Source organism: Musca autumnalis, unplaced genomic scaffold (genome assembly GCF_047663935.1).
Source record: "Musca autumnalis isolate F117 unplaced genomic scaffold, ASM4766393v1 scaffold_1, whole genome shotgun sequence".
NCBI classification, from domain to species: Eukaryota; Metazoa; Arthropoda; class Insecta; order Diptera; family Muscidae; genus Musca; species Musca autumnalis.
In genome coordinates this window covers 221195279-221218952 of record NW_027411644.1, presented here as the reverse complement: position 1 = coordinate 221218952, position 23674 = coordinate 221195279, and the positions used below count along the sequence as shown (strand labels likewise).

Here is a 23674-nt window from a genome sequence, read left to right as displayed (position 1 = left end):
TTGCCCAACTCTACTGTTTATCGCCGAGTCCGAACAGCGTGTCTTAAGACGCCACTTGTAGAGAAGTTTTACATGGCTGAAATACTCAGGAAATGTTGCCAACATTACTGAGGGGTATTTTGTCACCGTTGAAAATTATTTGATGTTGCTTGGCCGGGGAATCGGATCCACGACCTTCAGCGTGCAAGGCGGGTGTGCATACCATTGCACCACGGTGGCAACATTACTCTGAGTGAATTTGCCAATTTTCTGGAAGAAAGTTTTGTAACTCTAACGACGACTAAATACAAAATGTCTGTCAGTTTATGGAAAGCTTTATACCTCCAACGAAGACTACATAAAAAAGCAATTTCGATTGAATATTGAGGTCAGAACCTTTAAAATACCGAAAATCGGGAGGTACCCTTCTTTGGGGGTTATATGAAAACTTAAACCTGCACTCTTAATTGTTTCTAGAATATTTTATACCTCAATCGAAGACTAAATATTAAATTTCGTTCATTTCGGTTTTAAAATAGCGAAAATTGGGAGGGACCGTTCTATGGGGGTTATATCAAAACGTGGACCCATAATAATAATTCTGTTCTGGAATGTTTTATATCGCCATCAAAGCTTACATAACAAATTTCAATCATTTTGTTTTTAATTATTTTCTCGTTGGAATTGAGCTTAATGACCAATGATGTAAGTGAAAACGGAAAGCCGAAGATTCGAACCCGCTCAACTATCACTATGTGACATGCATGTTTCGCCTTTGGCAGAGTCTCTTCAGATATATCGGCTGTGGAGCGGCTTCTCTGTCCTAGAACTTTTCTTCTTTGTGTTGTGCTTTCATGACAAACGCTTAGCGCTGCCTTTGAAAGTAATGAGTTTGGCTCTGAACGCTAACACGCTGTGACAACGCTAACACGCTGTGTGGGTTCGAATATTCGGCCTTCCTTTTTCCCTTGCATTATTAGTCATTAAGCTCGATTCCAACGAGAAATTAATTAAAATTAATATTAAAACAAGTAAAAAAGTATCGGTCGGCTTTGCCGACAGAGATATACCCTCAGCCTGTGTGGATTGAAATATTTTTTTTACAAAAAGACAGAAATATGGATTGGATTAAAGCTCAACAATTTGCGGGGGATATCGATAGATAGGGCTTTTGTACCATACTAGCCTACGAAAAGCATAATATCGGGCCACTAGGGAAACCTTCAGTAAAAATGTCCAAAGGATCCTCGAACAGACCCTGAACTACAAAAATGTGTTGAACATTTGTATGAGAGGTACCCCAAGTATTGGACCGATAGGGCCCAAATTTGAACATAAGCTAAGCTTGGACAAAAACATTTCGAGATCGAAAATTTGGACCAAATCGGTTGCTACGTTTGTGTGATATTGCGCTTATCATTTTAGCAAATATTTTCAAACATTTGTGGGAGAGGTACCGGAAGCAGTGAACCTATAAGCACTACCATCGAATTTCATCTAATATTCGAAGGAATATTACGATATCCAAAGTGTGGACGAACGCAGTATTCGGTTCGAGCTCTACAGCCACTACATATGGTGCCATAGGGGTTTTATTTACAACTTTCGTGCTGTTTTCTCAAGAAGTATGGACTTGCCCCTGATAAAACGTTTACTGTCGTAATTGAGACAGAAAATTCAAGATGCGTCAACAAAAATCAAAGTGATTCGAGAACAGGTATTAAAGTGAATTTATCCAAAATTTTGTGTGGGAGGTAGCCGAAGGACTGAACAAAACAAATAGAGTCCATATTCGAAGCTGATCTATATCTGGTAAATATTTTTTGGATGTGTAAAGTATGGACCAAATCGCTCTCTCCCATCCAGAGTTATCGTGCGCACAATTTTTCCGTACATTTTTGAACTTTTTTGGTGGAGGTACCTGAAGGTGTGGACCGATATGGCTTATCTTCGAACTTAAACTAAGTTTGCAAAAATATTACGAAGGCCACATTTTGGACCGACTCAGTAGATCCGTTCGAGAGTTATCTTGCGCTCCAACCACTACTCACGGTGTCATAGGGGGTTTTTTGCACCTTTAAGGCTAATTTCTCAAGAAGTGTGGACTTGCCCCTGACGAAACTTGTACCATCGTATGGGGGACAGTGAATACAAGTTGCTACAACAAAAATCAAAGCGATATTGAGAGCAGGTCCTAAACTGAACTTTTCCGAAATTTTGTGTGGGAGGTACCCGAAGGGCTCGACCGATTGAGTCCATATTTGAACCTCATATTACTCTGGAAGAAATTTTACGCTATACAAAGTATGGACCAAATCGGTCACTCCCTTCAAGAGTTATCGTGCGCACAAACTTTCCGAACATTTTCGAAGGGGAGGTACCGGAAGGAGTGGACCGATGTAGCTCATCTTCGAACTTAAACTAAGTTTGGGCATAATATTACGAAAGCCAAAATTTGAACCGAATCGGTTCATCCGTTCGAGAGTTATCTTGCGCTCCAGCCAGCAGGACAGACAGACAGTCAGACGGAGGGACATGGCTCGATCGACTCCAAATTGTCTGAAACACATTTCTTCCAAACATACTTGGGGCCTAAATCCATTATTTCGATGAGGTACATTTTCATCGTATCGAAGTGTATATACCCTCTTTAGCCTAAAGGCTGAGGGTATAAAAATGATCTTCGCCCTAAAAGGCAAAATGTTCATTCATTTAGGTTTAATAATGACGCTGAGACCTTCAAAACACCGAAAATCGGGAGGGACTGTTCGATGGGGCTAAATGATAACTTGGCCCTATACCGACACATTTCAAGTGGTAATTTTATACCCCAAAATGAATTTCAGCCATTTCGTTTGGATATTGAGGCCACAACCTTCAAAATACCAAAAATCGGGAGGTACCGTTCTATGAGGGCTATTTGAAGCCATTTTAACCATTATCATGAAGTCATTTCGTTTGGATATTGAGGCCACAACCTTCAAAATACAGAAAATCGGCAGGGCCGTTCTATGAGGGCTATATGAAGATGTGGGCCTATACCACCGACACATTTCAGGTGGTAAATTTTATACCCCTAAACGAGGACTAATTACCAATTTTCAGCCATTTCAATATTGATATTGAGGCCACAACTTCAAAATATTGATAAGCGGAAGGTACCGTTCTATGGGGGCTATATCGAAAGGTAGGCCGATATAGCACATTTTCAATACCAAACATCCTATTATAAAGCTCTATCTTAAATATTGCGAGCTGTTCTTGATTTCAACACACATACTGGCGGACAGACGGACATGGTTATATCGACCTAGAATTTTATTCTGTGTAAGGTCTTTGACGAATATTTCGATGTGGACCTGGCAAATTCACCTTTGACCAAAGAAAAGCTGATAGAGTAGGTGTGGCAGGAAACGCGGATAAGACCATATTGAAGGAATCGATGCCCCCTCCTTTCCTTAAATTAGAACAGTGGGAGTTGGTAACCATAATTTGGAGGTATTTAATGACTTCATACCCTTCGGCACCACCATAAATATGACAAACAATGTCAGTTATGAAATAAGGTGAATACAAATTTTGGCCAACAGATGATATTGTTGACTACCATGGATTTCTTGGCGGAGGCTTCTGGTATCCAAGTATGGATTTTGCGGCTGTTTGCATGGAATGGGCAATGCTTTCCCAGATAGAGAAGTGATTTGATTAAGCAATTGGATCAGTTAAGTGAATGTGCTGTGGCTATTTGTTGTGATTGCAGCATACCAATGTCCAACTTCCGTGTTGGGTCTGTTCGTACTTTATTTGCTACTTTATTTGCTGCGTATCTTTGCGGAAACAAGATGGTGATCCGAGTCTATACTTGCTCCTCGGAGCATACATTTAGCACGCTTGCGGTTTCCCAGCAAAATCGTGAAAACCTAAAAACCTCTAAAAATGTGAACTTTGACCGCGATTTATTTAAAAAGCGCTCCGGCAATTTTTGTTTTTTTTTTGCTTTTTTTTATCTATGAACATTGTAGTTTCAGAATCCGCAACAACTTCCCAGGTGTAAGCTCCTTTCATTTAAAGTTGGTTCGAGAGCACCTTGTCATCTTTAGGTACTGTTGTGACTTATTTTCCAATATTTTTTTCCTGTATGTCAGCAATATCGGCCTTGTATTTTTCAAGTACATCTGCCAATGCACAAACTGCAAGTTACCATTGCTGCTGCAGATTCGCAGATCATGGTCCCTAAAACATTTGCGGGGGTCATCAACCTAAGAGGGGTTTGTTTTTCTATATCTTTGCTTTTTTCTTGTATGTTCCGTTTTGGAGAGATGGGTAAGTAGACCAACGCCCAACCCACATTTTAAGGTTCTTATGGATGAACGCGGGGCTCATGTGAGTTCACTACCCAACCCACATTTTAAGGTTCTTATGGATGAACGCGGGGCTCATGTGAGTTCACTACCTTTAACGGATGTTAAAAGCAGCTCCCCTGGTGACACCACGGGAGATCAGTGTCCATTTGAAAGAGGGACCAAGGTAAGACGGTCCTTGATATCGTTCATCCCTACTTCACCCACAAAGCCACCTCCAGTGAAAGAAAAATTACACTCTTCCAAATATTGACTCTATTTTATAGCTGCTAAGAATGGCTACTTGCGCAAGTAGATAAAACAATTCTCAGTGTGTTTGAGGGAACCTGCGTCTTACGAGTATTATAATGTAGTCTTTCCAGTAACAAATTAAATATGTTTAACGTACAGATTTCAATTTACTAAATATAAACTTGCAGAACCAATTAAAGAACTAATTATTCAATGTATACAAATAAATGGCCTTTAAACACAAACTTTTTTAATGGTGCACAAATTGTTCAAAGTGTTCCAAGTATTGTTTGTGTTTTTATTGTCAAATGGCCAAATATTGCCTGCAGGCGACCTAGCATCAGCAAGCATTATGAACAAGTTTATGCAACAAAAAGTCCTAGGTAAACTGTTAATGTTTTTTTGAAACTCTCTATGTCAACATTCTGGCCAAGACATTGAGTGTCATTAGTATGCGACAGCAGCAGTATAACAGATTCTTGTTTACTTTAAATTTAAATAATTTGTCTGAAATTGGCAAATAAGAAAACAAAAGAACAACCAGCAAAGAAAAGTCCTAAAGAAACAATAAAAAATCTTGTGTGTTTCGAATATTTGTGTTTGTCTGATTGTAACAGTTTGTTTTCATTCAATTTTTTCATGTATCAATTTTTATTATTTTTTTGTTTACAGGCAACCTTCAGATCGTAAGAAGGAGCATATCAAACGGCCAATGAACGCGTTTATGGTGTGGGCCCAGGCGGCCAGACGTGTTATGTCTCAACAACATCCACATTTGCAGAATTCCGAATTGAGTAAATCGTTGGGAAAATTATGGAAGTAAGTAAAAGCAATATACATACAAATGTGTGTATGTATTAATATTTGTAAATCCTTAAAAAACACACATTCAATTTTTATAATAATAATCATCGAAATTCATGCCAACAACTCCCAGTTGGGTAATTTAAAATAAATGTTATTATCTGCATATGGAATTTGAAATCTTTAAAAAAATATGTAAAGGAAGATTAAATGACGTTACAGCATAATTTGATTCTTTATCTCACTACAGTGTATGTAATTGAAAACATCTAACAAGTAAAAAAGTATCAGGCGACTATGCCGTTACAGCTATACCCCCATCCTGTGTGAATGTGGACAGATCGAATACCGGCTACACAACCAAAATACTTTCCCTCACAAATTGTGTATTTAGGGGGAATTTTTGGTGTCCCTATCTATTAAAGCTCAAAGGTACCTGAAGGAATGGAACGTATTGTTTATTTTGGAAGTTATTTTATTTCGATAAATAGCGCGCCCTCCAGTCATTTCAGTTGGTCACCGTATAACTTAGAGGTTTTGGACCACTATGTCAGGAAGCATGGACTTCCCCACGAATAATATAATATATAAAAATATAAAATATAATTTTCCCAAAGCATCTTCGAACAGATTCTACACTCCATTTAAACGAGAAGACAGATTTTTGAAGTTAAATTAGATTTGGAGAAAATATTAGGAGATCCGAAGTTCGGACCAAATTGGTTGCTCCTTTCAAAAGATATCGCGGGTACTATTTTAGTAACATTTTTTATCTTCTGGGGTGAAGTTACAGGGCGGCTCGCACCGATAGTTCCCATTTTCGAATTTAAACTAAGTGTGGACAAAATATTATAAAGACCAAATTTTGGACCGAATCGGCTAACAGAGTTATCGTGCGGTCCAGCCACTACACATGATGCCATAGAGATTTTTACAGCATTGGGGATATTTTCTCAGGAAGTTTGGGCCTGCTCCTGAAAAAAACTTGTATCGTCGTAAAAATCAAAGCGATTCGAGAACAGATTCTAAACTGAACTTTTCTGAAATTTTGTATCGGAGGTACCCGAAGGAGTTGATATATATAGTCCATATTAGAACCAAATATAAGTCTCGTAGAAATATTACGATGTGCAAAGTATGGACCAAATCGGTGACTGCCTTCGAAAATTATCGTGTGCACCATTTTAGTGAAAAGTTTCGAACTTCTGTGGGGGAGGTGCCTAAAGGAGTGTACCGATATGTCTCCTCTTCGAACTTAACTAATTCAGACAATGGCCAAATTTTGGACCGAATCGGCAGATCCTTTCCAGTGTTATTGTGCGCTCCAACGGGGGTTTTTACACCTTTCGGGCTATTTTCCCAGGAAGTGTGGACTTGCCCCTGAAAAAGTTGGTATGGTCGTAATGGAGTCAGCGAATACAAGTGGCTGTGACAAATATCAAAACTATTCGAGAGCAAGTCTTAAACTGAACTTATCCGAAATTTTGTGTGGGAGGTACCCGAAGAAGTGAAGTGATAGAGTCAATATTGGTACCATATCTATGTCTGGTAGAAATTTCACGATGTACATGGTATGGTTACTCACTACAAGAGTTATCGTGAGCACAATTTTTCCGTACATTTTCGAAGGAGTGGCTCATCGTCGAACTTAAACTATGTATGTTTGGACAAAATATTACGAAGGCCAAATTTTGGACGAAATCGGTTAATCAGTTCGAAAGTTATCGTGCGCTACAGCCAGCCAGACAGACGGACGGACATTGCTAATTCCACTCCAAATTGTCTGAAACGGACTTCGTCCAAACATACTTGGGGTCTAAAACCATTATTTCGTTAGCATAAATGCTGAGGGTATAAATATCGTTAAGTTTAGACGAACCTTTTATACCTTCAACCATTAAATATTCGCAACGAACATGGAATAATTAGTATCCTTTCCAAAAGCCAAAATAAGGTCGGAAAATGTATCCAAAAGTGTCTCCAATCGGGTCTATGTTAACAAGTAACTAAAATCCTAAAAATACCTAAAATTTGGAGATTATATGGGGGCTATACCAAAACATGAACCTACGATAGGAATTTTTTGTGCAGAATTTTCGTCTCTGCAAGGAACTTCAAATGTCAAGTTACGGATACTTCATTAAAAACTGTAGCTAAAACCTTCAAAATAGAGTAAATCGAGAGGTATGTTGACAATTTTTGAGGGAGAAGTTTTGTAAGCATTGGGAACCTCAAATGTCAAATAGCAGCTAGTTCGATCAAAAAGGTAGATAAAATCCTCAAAATACCTTAAATCCGGAGGTACCGTTATATACCAAAACAAGGACCTATGTCTGTTGACAATTTTTTGTGGAAAAGTTTTGTGACCACTGGGAACCTCAAATATCAAATTAAATCTGGTTCGGACAAAAAATGTTGCAAAGATCCTGTATATACTAAAGCGAGTATAGTTTTTATTGTTGTAGCAACCCAAATGTGTCCGTCCGTATATCTTTGTTACTTATCCGGTTCTGTTTTCACTGTGTCCAGATTTAAAAATTTGTAAAACTGGACTGGCTGGTTCCATTAAGAATTGAGAGGCATGTGAGTCGATTTATCTAGGCAGTTTTACGGATGCTTTGCATCGTGCGGTCCCAATCCACATGCAGGTTATATCTTGTGTATTGTGCAGTCAATTCGGGCCCAAGATGCACCGTCCGGGTCTTAATTGCGCTAAAACCGCTCTTCTTTACCTTTCTACTTGGAGTTTTTTTCCTTTGTACCTTTGGACTTCTCTCTCTCTCCCTTGATCATTAAGATCTCTCCTGATGTGTCTGGGTGAGGGTAGCCTGTTGTAGCAGGGATGCTTACGTTGATAACACCTAGGGAGGTAGTGTATCGTCAGCATGTGGAGTTACTCTGTCGCAGCCATCAGGGCGACATTCTGGTAAGTTTGAATATTTCTTCACAGTGTGGCGCTAATATTCGCATACAACATTCGGGTATGTTTTGGGACACACTTCACCTCTCACTTCACGCCTCAAGAATTTTTTAAGCCCATTTACTCATATTTTTTGCGAATTTCCTCGGTCTAAGATTCATTAGAGTATTTAAAAATAAGAATACACCCTACTACGACCATAAAATACTCTACAATTAAGCGTAAATGTGGTGAGCAAAATGCTTGAGGAGTGAAGTGAGAGGTGAAGTGTGTGACAGAACATACCCGATTGGCTTACCACAGTCCGGCATATTACTTTATTAGGGCCAAAAAGGTTTCTTTATCAGCAAACCAGGTGGGAATTCCACGTTCCCACTTCTGATATTGTCGCAAATAGGTTTGGCTTGCGCGAACGACTTAAACATGCTATCGAACGTTACATCCAATATCTTGTGGTCTTGTGGTTAGTGGTCGAAATTAGACCGCCAACGATTGATATTTTTACGGAATTAGGTTTAACTTAACCCCGTGTAAACATTGTTTTACGAGTATTCCTCGATGCGATTTGTACCAAATAAAACTAGGATTCGTTTAGATTACAAGTCCTACAATGATTTATTGACTTTACTTCACTTATTTGTACACGACTTTACTTTACTAAGCGCATAGCTTCACTGACGGTTTTAGTAACATTCGTAGCAGTGCCTCCCACCTAAGCCTGTTCGTCCCGAATAGGCACAGTTGCCGTTCCATAGGTTGGACATTTGTAACATTGCCTCCCGCTTAGGCCTGTTCGTCCTAACTAGATGCAGTTATCGTTACTCGGACTGGCCTCAGATGTACCGTCCTCATGGTTGAACTTGGACTGTCGCTCATTTGGATGACATTTCCTACGACATTTACTCTCAAAATGACTCTGGGAGAGGCTTTTAAATGCCTTTTGGGAATGTGACGTAATTTCTTCTTTCGTTCTAAATTCCACCTGGTCTTCATTGGACTTGTATTTCTTTACTGCAGAACCGCTTTTAGGCATTTCCTAGATCTACATCTTCGCAGTGTCTTCTCCCTTCTGGGATCTTTCCGCTTTCATACCAACAAAACTATCGGAAGCTACCACCTACAATGCATAGAAATTTACGGCTATCACGTCAGATTTTGCACTGGAGCTATGCATTCTTGTCATCTCGTTGTAAACCACACTTATCGGTATTTCGACATTGGTCCAAGTTAGCACGCGGTGTTTTATGTTCAGGCTGTTCTCAAAGGCACCAATTTTTACTTCGTCCACTATATCAACCACAATGCCATGTAATTTACCGCTTTGTTATGGCCGGCGGCAATTTGACTCCATTTTATGGCAATACTTTCCCTTTTACCAAATCCGGTCTAATAATGCACTTGTGTCCAAGGTCAAGGTACGCATTCGTCATTGGTGAAGCCTTTAGCCATTTAGTTGTGCTTTTCCAGGTGAACTATTGCTATGGAGATTGTGGGGACATCGTTGATGGTAACCAGTTCATGACAGGCTGGACTAGCTCGATTAATTTTTAAATCTGATATGCCGCGTAATGTTTTTGTGGTACTGTATATTTTCGGGAATCCATGCTGATGTTGAGTAACTGGGAAACAGATTCTCATCATGGGTACGAGTAGTGCCTCCAGGATTCAGCTCTGCTGGCATCCTTGCCTGAAGCGGGACCACCCTGCCAACTTTCTAGGCTTTTGGTACCATATCAGTGGCTAACGATAAATTGAAGAGACTTGTCAAATGCTTAACTCGGGTGTCATCAAACCTTACAATTGAGAACCCGCGTGGTCCCACGACATGTAATTATTTCGCGTTTCTGAAGACCTCTGCAACACCGCTCTTACCTGTACTCTTACTTACCTCTTCGGCTGAGATGAGTCTCATACTGCGTACCACACTTTCTTCGTTTTTCTTCGCCCTATCAATTTCGCGTGGTTTCATAAACTGCCGGTTATATGTTGGGTATAGTGCAGTCAATTCGGGCCCAAGGTACACCGTCCGGGTCTTAATTGCGCTAAAACCGCTCGTGTTTACCTTTCCAGTTGGAGTTATTTTCGTTTATACCTTTGGACCTCAAAATAACCCTCAGTAATGTTGGCGACATTTCCTGAGTATTTCAGGCATGTAAAATTTCTTTACAAGTGGTGTCTTAGGACACGCCAATCGCTAATATGAATCGGGGTGAACTCATTGATATGATAGAAGTCTCCCATGCCCGCCTACGATGTTTGTGGAACAATTCTTATTATTACCTTTGGATCTCTCTCTTTTGATCATTAAGATCTCTCCTGATGTATCTGGGTGAGTGTAGCCTGTTGTAGCAGGGATGCTTACGTTGATAACTCCTAAGGAGGTAGAATATCGTCAGCATGTGGAGTTACCCTGTCGCAGCTATCAGGGCGAAATTTTGGCAAATTTGAATATTCCTTCGGTCACTGTCATCGTTCTTCTTTCCCAGATTCGAGAGTGATTTAACAACTGTTCAAAATTTACTGAATCCTCTACCAATGTTGTATTGCTTCAGCTAGTCTAGCCACTTTTTCCGCTTATGCTCACCTGCTAGCCTATTAACTTCAAGTGTAAGTAACTCAAGTAAGTAAACCTAGGGTCGTCAGGGTTCGTTCGTCGAAGCCCGTCACGCTTAGTTGCTATTCACGTCGTCTCTGCTAGGACATTTGGTTTAATTTCGGGTATTTGACCAGCAGGAACATATGTAGCGATCTACTGCAGCTGGGATGATGAACCGGAAAATTATCTCAGTTTCAAAAGACCATGATAAGGTGGTGGTGTGAGCAAAGCGAAATGAAGCGTAATGTGTCAGACAGAGTGTAGCCATGGAGATGTCTTGCGATCTGTGGCAATCTAATCTTATCCTCGTAGTAGCGTCTTCGCTCACCGTACAAAATGTGCAGATATATATTGGCTCTCTAAAAGCAAACTATAATATCAGACATATAACGCAGGGTGCAAATATTCATCGGCGGTATGTAAAAAATCACATCTACCTCTGCAGTCCCGTAGTTTACATTCCATGTATGGTCAAGCTCAAGAGGGATATGTCTGTACTGGACAGACTGTTGTATAATGAAAGCAAATCTTCCTTTTCCGCAAAATGTTGTAACCATCGCATCATTGTAAGCTATAAATGATGATAAGCTTTGTTCACTGAATCGCGGCTACCGGTATTTAAGAATCCTCCGATTGTTGCTGTTGGCGAGACTGCGGGGAGCCTCGTATTCAGACGATGATGAATCTGACGACGAAGTTGGAATCACGCTGGATGATGATGGCTCTCTAAATAAATATTAGGCATATAACGCAGGGTCCATCGGCGGTATGTAAAAAAACACATCTATCTCTCCAGTCTCGTAGTTTACATTCCATGTATGGTCAAGCTCAAGACAGATTGTTGTATAATGAAAGCAAATCTTCCTTTTCCGCTCCACAAAATGTTGTAACCATCGCATCTTTGTTTGGTAAGCTAGAAATGACGATGAACTTTGTTTCCTGATTCGCGGCTACCAAAATGTTTCTCCTGTAGGCGACTAAGACCTGAGCAGCCTCGGAAGTGCACCCATTGCATATATCCATTAGATATCAACGATGTTGACATGTGGTGGATGCGGTTCTGACAAATGGAACAGATCCATGGCCAGTGGTTCTTCTCTATACGGGCACAGACCAAAAGGGCTCAAAGCAGGCATTCCGTAATATATGTATTGCCGCTCCCGTGGTGAAGAAATACACGGACACATACAAATAATTTTTGAGGTGAAGATTCCTCCATAGAACCAGCCGCTATGGGATTGATACCAAAATTCATGCCTCGACGAGGTGAGTCGGTCTGCCTGGCCGTCTGTCCATCTAAATCTTGTAATCACGTTACAGATAGGAATTTTAATCGGATCGTCAATTTGGTGAAAATAGGAGCTCCCAGGGGTATTTAAAAAGAAAAGCGTTAATTAGAAAATCTCACCTTTACAACGATGGTTGCTGCAAGTGGCCAAAGAACGAAGATATCCAATAGCCGCTAATACATCCCATATTCCCATCTTTGTTTGAGAAGCTTTTAACAGAAGCCACCACTATTAAAGAAGGCATTCTGAGCTTTAAATTGGTAACAATTGTGTTGCTAAAAGTGGTAAAATATTCCAACTACCCCAATTTACAATTCGTAGAATTTTATTTCACTTTCAAAAAAATCGAAAAAATATTAGCTTATTTCAAGTATATATCACGTCGATCACAGATCGAGATATGACCGTTTAACGTGAAGAACCCGTCTTTATAAAAATATTCTCTTTTAGCGAGACATTTTTTTAAATTTTGTTTGCTTTATTTTTGGAAAAAAACAGTAAATTTTTCTTCGTTAAAATCGAAATTTTGATTTTACAGCTCATAATTTTTTCAAATAACTTTTTTTAATTCTATTTCGCTTAAAGACAAGATTATTAGATTCTTAAAACGTCCACAAAAAATGTACGAAGATGTGCCTATTCGTTTTCGTTGGTACCGCAAAAGTTTTTACAACAAAAAAGGGTTTCCCATGTAGCCATTTAATAATTCCAAAGGTGGTAAAAGGTGTGGTGCTCTTTCAGATGAAAGAAAGAGCTACATAAAAATATTGGTCGTTTCTTTGAAAAAAAATTCTGAAAAATGAGTTTTTTTGGTCTGATAACCCCTTTAATAAATATGCCGTGATGTAGACTATCACATATTCGGCCCTATCACGACTACATGCTTTCACATACACCACATAAATACTCAAAAGGTCAACAAAAATAACAACATATAAACCAGAGATGTCAATGGAAGACTTTACCTACAATTTCGTGCGAAATTGGTAACGATTTTGAGAAAATATTCGTGACGGTTAACGCCCACATCAAGTTCCATTAAGCATGATTTCGTACACTGTTTGTTTTTGATGTCATGAAAATTTCTTCTTCCAAACCCTCGTTGTAATTTTCAGTAGAAATTTTGAGAAAATGTTTGTGACATGTCGTTTAAAGAGAATTGAAGATTTTTTTTTTTAAATAAAACATATCCTTTTTGGAAGCTTTTGTTTTTCAATTCCACATAAATTCATTTAATTTCGTCTATGATTTCACAGCATACAGAATTTCCAAAATGCTGCCTTATTTCCACAGTCTCTTTACCAGGCTAACATTTTCCACATAAATTTTTTTTCTGTGCAAAGTTGAATGATATTTGAAGCTCCCACAAATCATGTATGTACTTATCATTTTTTTAGATTTATAAAATTAACTTAAAATTCTTGTCGAAAATTCACACAGGCAATGCAGTAAAAACCAACCAAGAATTTAATCAAAATAACGCACACACAAAATACAACACACGCTTATCAGTAACAACAACAAAGAGACAAAATAAAATAAATATTCATCCATCCATGACAATTCCGATGATTTGTCTGAACAGCAGCAAAGGCATAAATCATGAAATTGTCTTTTTCTTATCAATTCCCAACTATCAACTGAACCATGAAATTTTTCTAGCATTTGAAAAAGTTTTTTGTTGCCTTTATTTTTTATTCAATATGTTTAATTAACAAAGGCTAAATAAATAAAAGAAATGCTTTATTATAAAATGAAAACAAAATAAATAATTTGTTATTTTTGTTTTTGTGATTTTTCAACATCTAAAGTTCTAAAGACGTACGAATTAATTGAATATTATTATGTGCGGTTTCAGTTCAGAGAATCAAAAGAATTGCAATGGAATGTTGGCATGCACATACATACATACATATGCATAACAAACATACAACTTTTATTAAAAGTAATACACATATACATACAAATGTATATGTACTCGTTTTGTTTGATATTGGATGAATTTAAGACAGACTACATTGGGAACTGCACTCTAAAGAAAGGATTTCAAATATTTATTTAAGTGAAATTTAATACAAATCTATAACAAGTTAAAAAGTGTTGAGCTCGACCGGGCAAAACTTTTTATACGCCCCACTTTGAAACATATTGAACTAAAATATAATAATTAGTTTCCTTTTTTACGAAAGTGCTGTCCTATATAAGAAATTGTGTGTTTGCGTGTTCGTTCTTCTGCTCAATCTGGCTCTGGATCTATCACCAGTTCCAGGAAAGTTTCTGCTTCGATGGGATGTAACCACAGATCTACTGGAGTCACAGGAGTAGGTTTGGCAGGGTAGTTACAATAGTATAGTGAGTCGTGCGGGCCCATGTCGCATACTGGGCAGTGGTTTTCTATAGCAAGAGCTAGTGACTCTCTAAAAGAAGTCATAATGGTCTTCGGTAAAAACATTTTGTGGTCTTCTATAAAAAGGCCAGATGGTCTACTTTAGTGGTCTTCTAAAAGAAGGGTCAATGAGAAGACTTATTGAATGGTCTTTTATAAGAAACCCTTGTGTTCTTCTATAAGAAACCCTTGTGGTCTTCTAAAAGAAGAACTAGTGGTCTCCTGTAAGAAAACCAAGTAGTCTCCTATAAGAAATCTTTGTGGTCTTCTATAAGAAGACATATTGCTCTTCAATGAGAGGACCTATTGAGTAGACCCAGTGGTCTTCTACATGGAGATTAGTGGTATTGTATGGGAGGAATTAGTGGTCTTCTATAGGAAGATTAGTGGACTTCTATAGAAAGATTAGTGGTGGTACTGGGCAGATGTTTTGCACGGTGCTATCAATACTTGCCCAATAGGAATTTAAGGGACTGCAATATCCTGAGCGTAGTTGAGCCAAAACTACTCTGGTTTGTCGTGGCAGCTGACGCTCCTCAGCTGCGATCGATGGGGATGTACTCCGAGAACTTTATTTACACTGTATTTGCTTATGGCCTTAGCTACTGCGTCCGTGTTAATGCTATTCAGATCTGCCTGATATGCTTGTTGATCTAGGGGTTCTCTGCTATATGGTTGAATCTCCCTCTCTAAAGCATGACTATTCTTCCTGACATGCCTGGGTGTGTCGGGCTTAGCCAGCAGAGGGTGATTGGGATGGCTCTCACTGTAACACCCGTGCAAGTACTGCAACGAAAGCATCTCATTGTGTTGCTGTACTGGAAGAATCTTTGCCTCCTCATGTAGATGGTCCACTGAAGACTTGAGGAGGCACCCTGTTGCTGTTCTCAGGGCGGCATTCTGTCAAGTTTGAATCTCTTTCCAATGCGTACCAGCTAAATTCGGGGACCAAACTGCCGTCGCGTAGCTTAACACAGACCGAACTATCGCGTTATATGTGGTCAACAAGGTTTCTTTATCTGTACCCCAAATGCTGCCGGCTAGGGACTTGAGGACCTTGCTTCTGCAATTCAGTTTGTCGCATATAGCTGCAGCATGCGCGGACCATGTGAACATAGTGTCGAATGTGACCCCTAGAATTTTGAGGCAGTCTGTGGACGGAATTCTGCTACCATCGACCACGACATTTAACTCTCTTCCATGTGGTGAACAGAATGGCCGTAGATTCAGTAGCAGATATCTGCAAAAGGTGTCAAGATCGGCTAAATAGGAGTTCAGTGTCTCAGAGATGTCATCAGGTAGGTACCTGACGCCAGGATTGTACTATCATCCGCATACGTTACAATTTCAATGTCGTCTGGAGGGGGCGGAATACAGGAAAGGTAGAGGTTAAACAGTTCCGGAGATATCACCCCACCTTGGGGAACTCCCTGTTTCACTCTACGGGGTTTGGACTTCTCGTTCCTAATTTCCACATACGACTGGCGTCCACATATATAATTGATTATCCAACGTTTCAGACTTGGTAGGAGGGTTGTCTGCTCAATGTCATCAAACAGCGTGAATTGCCTGACAGTATCAAAGGCTTTCGATAAGTCAAGCACCACCATCATGTAACGTGACAATACTATCACGTACATACATAGTACAACAACACAATGCCGGCTACCAGCGGATACACTGCAAACATACTGAACGGCCATTCAATAGGCAGCAGCCACTACATTACATCTATCTACCTGTCGGATTATAACATGTAACGCAACGGAGAATTCAATTCCAGTGCAATTTCGCCGTAACTATTATGACGCGCACTGCGAATAATTCTCATTCACTCTGTACTCCAGGCCACTAAAGTATTCCAGAATTGCTTGACAATGGGAGCTTACTACTGCAGGGGGGGTTTGCTACACGGGTTGGAACAAAAGACTGTTGTAAATCCGCCAACTTACACCTGGTGTAACAGTGTTGGAAATTATTTTGGAGGCTACCACATTAAGTTGTGGTGGTTGATGCATTTCACAGGGCCTTCGGGTCAGCTGTTCCACAGGGCATTCGTGCCAGCTGTTCCACAGGGCCTTCGTGCCAGCTGTTCCACAGGGCATTCGTGCCAGCAGTTCCACAGGGCCTTCGGGTCAGCTGTTCCACAGGGCATTCGTGCCAGGTGTTCCACAGGGCATTCGTGCCAGCTGTTCCACAGGGCCTTCGTGCCAGCTGTTCCACAGGGCATTCGTGCCAGCAGTTCCACAGGGCCTTCGGGTCAGCTGTTCCACTGGGCTTTCACTGGGCCTTCGGGTCAACTATTCCGTATTTGGAAACAAGTAGCGCATGGTAGAAATTAGACTAACTAGACTAATACCCGAAGCCGTCGTGTTCCCGGGCATCAGCAACCGAACTCATCGTCTTCCCGATCATCTATAGCCGAACACCGAATTCATCGTCTTCCCGAACACCGAATTCATCGTCTTCCCGATCATCTATAACCGAACACCGAATTCATCGTCTTCGCGATCATATATAGCCGAAAACCGAAAGCATCGTCTTCCCGATCATCTGTAGCCGAACACCGAATTCATCGTCATCCCGATCATCTGTAGCCGAACACCGAATTCATCGTCTTCCCGATCATCTGTAGCCGAACACCGAATTCATCGTCTTCCTGGTCATCTACAGCCGAACACCGAATACATCGTCATCCCGATCATCTACAGCCGAACACCAAACACAAACAACGCCGTTTCCCTCGTAGAAGAAGCCGGTAACTCAACACGAGCTCCTCAGCTGCCAAATCCCAGCGAGTCTGCATAATCGAACGCCAACTATTAATCTAAATATATACCCATTGAATTCATTATTATCGCATTTAAACACAAGTAGATTGTAAATTAGTATTTATTCAATAAATCCCGATTAAGCCCCCAGGAAAGGGAGAATACTAGTCTTATCATTTCGTAAGGCTTAGTGGGTACTTATGGAGACCCTGGACGTGACTGAGCTTACCCCAGCCGACGACAAAACCACGTTCTATCACACGGCATTTCCTGGTTGAGTACTCGACAAATATATGTGGAGATGGCGTGCAGCGCTGTTGTCGTGCTGGGCTGTTTACGCAATCCATGCTGATGATCGACAACTAGATAGCTATTTCTGACGCTGGGGAGGCCTTAAGAGTCTTTGCTAGAGGCGACAAAAGCGACATCGGCCTGTACTATTCACTCTTGCTGGCATCCTTGTCTAGCTTCAGTAGCGGGACCACCCTGCTCATTTTCCAGACTTCGGGAACAGTGAGTATGGCTAGCGACAGATTCTGAGCTTTAGTGATATACTCCACTCTCGGCTCATCCAGCTGTTTAAGCATTACCATGGAGGTCCCAACGCTTTGGATGATTTAGCATTCCTGATGGCATTCGCAACACCATCCATTGTAAACTGTGGTGGTTCATCTTCGACAGGAAGAGATCTGATGCGAAGTAGTACTCTTCTCTTCGCCCTGTCACTCCCGGGGTGCTCGACAAACTGTCGATTGAAATAACTTGCGCACTTCTTCGGGCCAGTCAACGTAAAGCCGCAAAACGTGACTGAGGTCCTATCTTCCCTCCTTCCGGTGTTCGAGAGTGACTAAACCGTTGCCCAGAATTCACTTAAACCGGCACCAATATTCCAACTCTTCAGATGATTAAACCATTTGTTCTGTTTATGTTCGCTCTTAACTTCTAGTGTCAGCTCCCTGACTCTGAGGTCACTGGAGTAGGCAGTAATGATGTCTCGGAATGTCCTATCCGCTACCCGAACATCAGAAGGATTGGGCAGTTCTCTGAAGCGGTGATTGGTGAACTTTTTGAAATCTGGCGTTCAGAGGTAATGAAATCGGGTGATCTGCTTATGCAGATAATTATGGGGAGATCTGATCTGATCCAAGAGAAATGACGGGCTGCCAGGTAACGTCATTTGTCAAACCGGGTGACACGATGGTTACGTCTGGCGAACTGTGAGACTTTCCTCTAATTCTGGTAGGAGCGTCCTCATTGACCGTGCAAAACATAGAGCTATCAATATGCTCAGCCAGCGCTGTACACCTTTCTGGTCGTTTCAGATGCCGAATGTCACATCTCATGATGCGCGTTAAAGTCCCCCAAGACCAGACCAGACCTTTTTCAGCAGGATGTTGAATATATCACAAGGAATGATGTCTCCTTAGTATCAGTTAATGTCATCTTACAAAGCTAGTTCGGTGAAAAAATGTAGCTAAAATCCTCTAACCAAAATAAACCGACCACTAGCTAGCTAGTGCGGTTAAAAAATGTTACCAAAAATTCAAAGTACCTAAAATCGGGAGGTACCGTTTTTATAGATAGTTTGGTCAAAAATGTAACGAAAACACTTACATAGGTAGCCCACAAGATAATAGATTTACCCTCCCTTGCTTTACATTTCAATTTTGATTTTAGCATTGGATCTCGTATTCCATTTTTTTTACACCATCGGATCCTGAGCCTTTCCATTCTGAATACACCGTCATTTATATCACATTTTATACGCCTTTTTTGGACATAGGCCCTGGCAGCGGAATCTTTGTGACACAAAACGTTTGGAGGATAGTTCTTAATGATGGTATTCCCCCCACACGCCTTAAATACGGGGTTATTTGTTGAACACTTCCGGAATATCATATTCCATAGTCACCTTTACGTCTTTTGGTAATTCACTGCGAAAAATCCATGCTTATTGCCCTCTTCCATGGCTCTTAAAAAATTGAAAAAATTCACTTTTATTGTCCTTTTTTATTCAAAAGTCTTTTGTCATCTTAATGTCCATCTAAAAGTCTAAGTTTACTTCTCTTTTTTTGCTTTTCAATGTTTTGCAATATTAATTTTGTTTATTTTTTCTTCTTTTCTTCCCCTGTAGAAATCTTAAAGACTCTGACAAGCAACCATTTATGGATGTGGCAGAAAAATTGCGCAAAACCCATAAGCAGGATCATCCAGACTATAAATATCAACCAAGAAGAAAAAAAGGACGTAGCCTCACGTCCAGTGCAGTGCAATGCAACACTGATGGCCTAAAAACGGAAGCATCTGTTACAGCAATGATAAATGGTTGTTCGACCAGCCACAACAAGAATCACACCAATGGCTCTACAGCAGCAACAGCAGCAGTATCAGAATCCAAAGCACATACAAATGGTCAGAACAGAAAACTGTCGACGGCAGCAGCAACCAACAGTCATTTGTCATCAAAAACCATGGCAACAGCTGGAAATCGGTTGAATGGCAACAAAGCCATTGGCAAACAAAGGAACCGTGAACCACAACAGCATCAACAACAACAGCAACAGACAATGTCAGTGAATGGAAAATCTACATTTGCAATGGATGTTAATGAAACATTAAAGAATTCCTGCAAAAATGTAGCTCTGTTGACTCAAGGTCGTTTCTTGGGGCCACCACCAAGTGTTGGTGATGAAAGTTCAGCAGATTTTATGTTTAATCGTTTTGATTATAGCAAATCGTTGGATTCACCTGGTTCAACCAGTAGTTCATTGCTTTCATGTGCCACAACACCCAATGACTCCCAACCCCTGACACCACCAGCCACACCATATTGCAATCAACAGCAGCAGCAACAACAAGCACGTTTGAACGGGCCACAGGCTTTGCATCAGCAACGCCATCCAACAAGAAATTTGCTACAGCAACAGGTTAGCAGCGATGTGGGTGGAGGAGCTGGCGGTTTAACTGAATATCAGCTACTTAATATTGAAGGACGTGAATTTATATCCTTGGATGAATATCCCTATAATACTGCTGGAATGGCAGCAAATAATGCTGGAGGTGGTACCCCATTAGCAATAAATGTCGATATTCATGATGGAAATCATCAATTTCCCCACTCCTCCTATGCTTTGCAATTTTATTGCAATCAACAACAGCTAGAGCAAAATGACCCGGGCAATAACAACCAGCACCATCAACATAATTCTATGGAATTTCAAAATTATGGACAACTTGGTAGTCCGGCAGGATATACAACAGCATATCGCCACACAACTTGTGCTGCCTCGTCTCCTACGATGCACACCATTGAACCTTTAAATTATTTCAACATATCCACGCCACCACCACTAGCAGCAGCAACAACACATCACTCTCCTCTTCATGCTGCTGCGGCATCACCTTCGTTTGGCAAAACCAACACTCACAGTGTGGGAATGCCCAAAATGATGGGGTGTACCAGTGCTGCAACACTGAATGGCCATCCACAACAATATGTGGCGCCATTCACATCCACGGATCTAACATCGGAAGTTGATGCTGTTGGCAATGCCAGCACAAATGAAGATGTTGAAACCAGCATTGAACAATACTTTATGGATCAAATAATGCCAATTGAGGCGGCGGCCACAGCCACCAACATCAATAACATAACACAGCAAAACTCCTCCTCCACTTCTTCCCCATCGTCTTCATCTTCCACAGCCACAACATCTGGAATTTCTTTGAATAATTCCATGACATCCCTAATGTATGCGGCGAAAACATCACACTCAGATACACATGGGCTTGAGGAACATACCATAGCTGCCAAAAAGTTATGTCTTCCACCAACACCATCATCAACTAATTCGGCCACATCCTGTTCATCGTCTTCATTGTCGCCACATAAGTTTTCACCTACAATCACAGCAGCCACAACTGTAGCAGATAATATGAGTTGTTATTACATGACAGAACAGATGCAAAGTACGGTACCGGGAGTCTTATCATCACCTATAGCAGGGACAATAACCACAGATGCACATGTTACCGACGGCTCAGCACTGCGACATTCTGTTAATGGAACTGATTTCCCCAATCTCTATGGCCACAATGGAAATATGCAACAAAATCAACAACAACAACATCATCATCAGTCTCAGCATACATTACCAGTCAACCATCATCAGCAACAAGAACAGCCTCACCCCCATCACCTACATCAACAACAACAGCAGCATCAACACCAACATCAGCTATTGCAATGGAATACTTCGTATAATGTATAAATAAATTAAAAAGAAAAACACATTAAATTTAATTAGTTCTTAACCATGGTTTACTCAGCAGAGTTGATGAAATGACATAAACAAATTATGGCAAATAATTGCCATCAACAATAGCTTTTAATTGTTTTTGTTCTTGTAACGATAGACAGACAGTATTTTGTATAAGCCTTTATGATAAACGAATTATCCTTTTTATATGCAATTTAAGTGGTGGCTTTAAAAACACATTGTTTTTTTGCTATAGCAATATTCAATATTTTTTGTATTATTATTTTTTTTAAATGTAGTTTAGTTGAAATAAAATAATAAACAATTGAAAAAGAAATTAAAATTAAATTCTTTACATCATAATATGGAGGGTATATTAAGTTAGTTTTTTTCCCAATTGCAACGCATCGAAAAAATAATTTGCGACCCTATAAATTGTATATTTTATTGATGAAGAAAAAATTCTGAGTCGATCTAGCTACGTCAATATGTCCGTCTATTGTAATCACTCTAGCGTCCACAATAATTGAGTTAGAACTCTATATTTTTGCATCCGAGTGTTTTATAGGTCAAGTTAAAATATGGGCTATATCGGTCCACGGTTTGGTATAGCCCCCATGTAACGGTACCTCCGGATTTTTTGGTTTTTTCAATTATTTTAGTTTAAATTTTTGTCCGAACTAAGTGTAATTTGAGATTTGTGGTTCCCAGTGGTCCCAAAACTTCTCACGAAAAATTGTGAACATATATTACTTACCTACTTACCCATGTTTATACGCCTTTTTAGCGGGTTCATCATCGCTTATTCTTATGATATGGCCTAGCCAACGCAATCGCTGCATCTCGATACGTTTATCTATACTGATGTCGTTGTATATGTAGATGATACAGCTCGTGGTTCATGCGACGTCGATATTCACCGTCAACGCAGATTGTTCCGTATTTCTTTCGAAGAATTTTTCTCTCAAACACACCAAGCACTACCTTATCTGCTTGCGCAAGTACCCAGGCTTCGGAACCATACATCAGCACGGGTAGTATCAGTGTTTTGTAAAGCGTTATTTTTGTTTGACGAGTTGTGGCTTTGTTTTTAAAGTGCTTACTTAAGCCAAAGTAGCATCAGTTGGCCAATACAAATCTTCTTTTTATTTCCCAACTGATGTCGTTTGTTGTTTTTACGGCGGTGCCGAGGTATACGAAGTCGTTTACTACCTCAAAATTATAGGAACCAACTTCAACACAATGGACGCATTGCGCGTCGACACCATCAGCTTGGTCTTCTCGCCGTTTACCGCCAGACCCACTTTAGCAGATTCTCCTTCTACCTTCATAAAGGTATCGGTTACTTCTTTTACTGATCGTCCCATGATGTCTATATCATCAGTAGACAGCGGAATCCTATGCAAATGCATATATGGTTAGGATGGTCGTAGAGAAAATCTGATTAGACAGAAACACGTTTTATTACAAAATAAAACGAATTAGGCCCAGAAATTTTTGCATATTCTGCATATCGTGCATATTTTGACATATTTGTACATATCTGCATAAATTGAGCATATGCAAAACCATATTCAAAAATATATTCAAGGATTTGTGGTCTAAATATCCCACCAAAATGGCTGAATTTGGTATTAAGTCTTCGTCAGGCGTATGCAACTTTAAAACTGAAATCTGTCCGCATAGGTCCACATCTTCATATAGCCCCCATAGAACGGTACCTACCGATATTCGGTATTTTGAAAGTTGTAGCCTCAATATCCCACCGAAATGACTGAACATTTGTATTTAGTTTTCGTTGGGCGAATAAAACACCCCACCTGAAATTTGTCGGCATAGGCCCACGTCTTCATATAGCCCCCATAGAACGGTACCTACCGATATTCGGTATTTTGAAAGTTGTAGCCTCAATATCCCGCCGAAATGACTGAACATTGGTATTTAGTTTTCGTTGGGGGAATAAAACACCCCACCTGAAATTTATCGGTATAGGTTCACGTCTTCATGTAGCCCCCATAGAACGGTACCTCCGTATTTCTGGTATTTTGAAAGTTTCGGCCTCAATATCCCTCCGAAAT

The 23674-nt window shown here is 40.2% G+C and overlaps 1 protein-coding gene across 2 annotated transcripts in view; it reads left to right on the top strand.

Annotated features, from left to right (window-relative positions):
- The window catches only part of Sox100B, a 140249-nt gene extending 118316 nt beyond the window's left edge, over positions 1–21933 (top strand). For both annotated transcript variants that reach the window (XM_073964018.1, XM_073964019.1), the window contains 2 exons: positions 5244–5390; positions 19472–21933. In XM_073964018.1, coding sequence (XP_073820119.1) covers positions 5244–5390; positions 19472–21608 — 2284 coding nt within the window. In that variant the 3' untranslated portion in view covers positions 21609–21933. The remainder of the gene's footprint in view (positions 1–5243; positions 5391–19471) is intronic.
- Positions 21934–23674: the final 1741 nt, after the last annotated feature.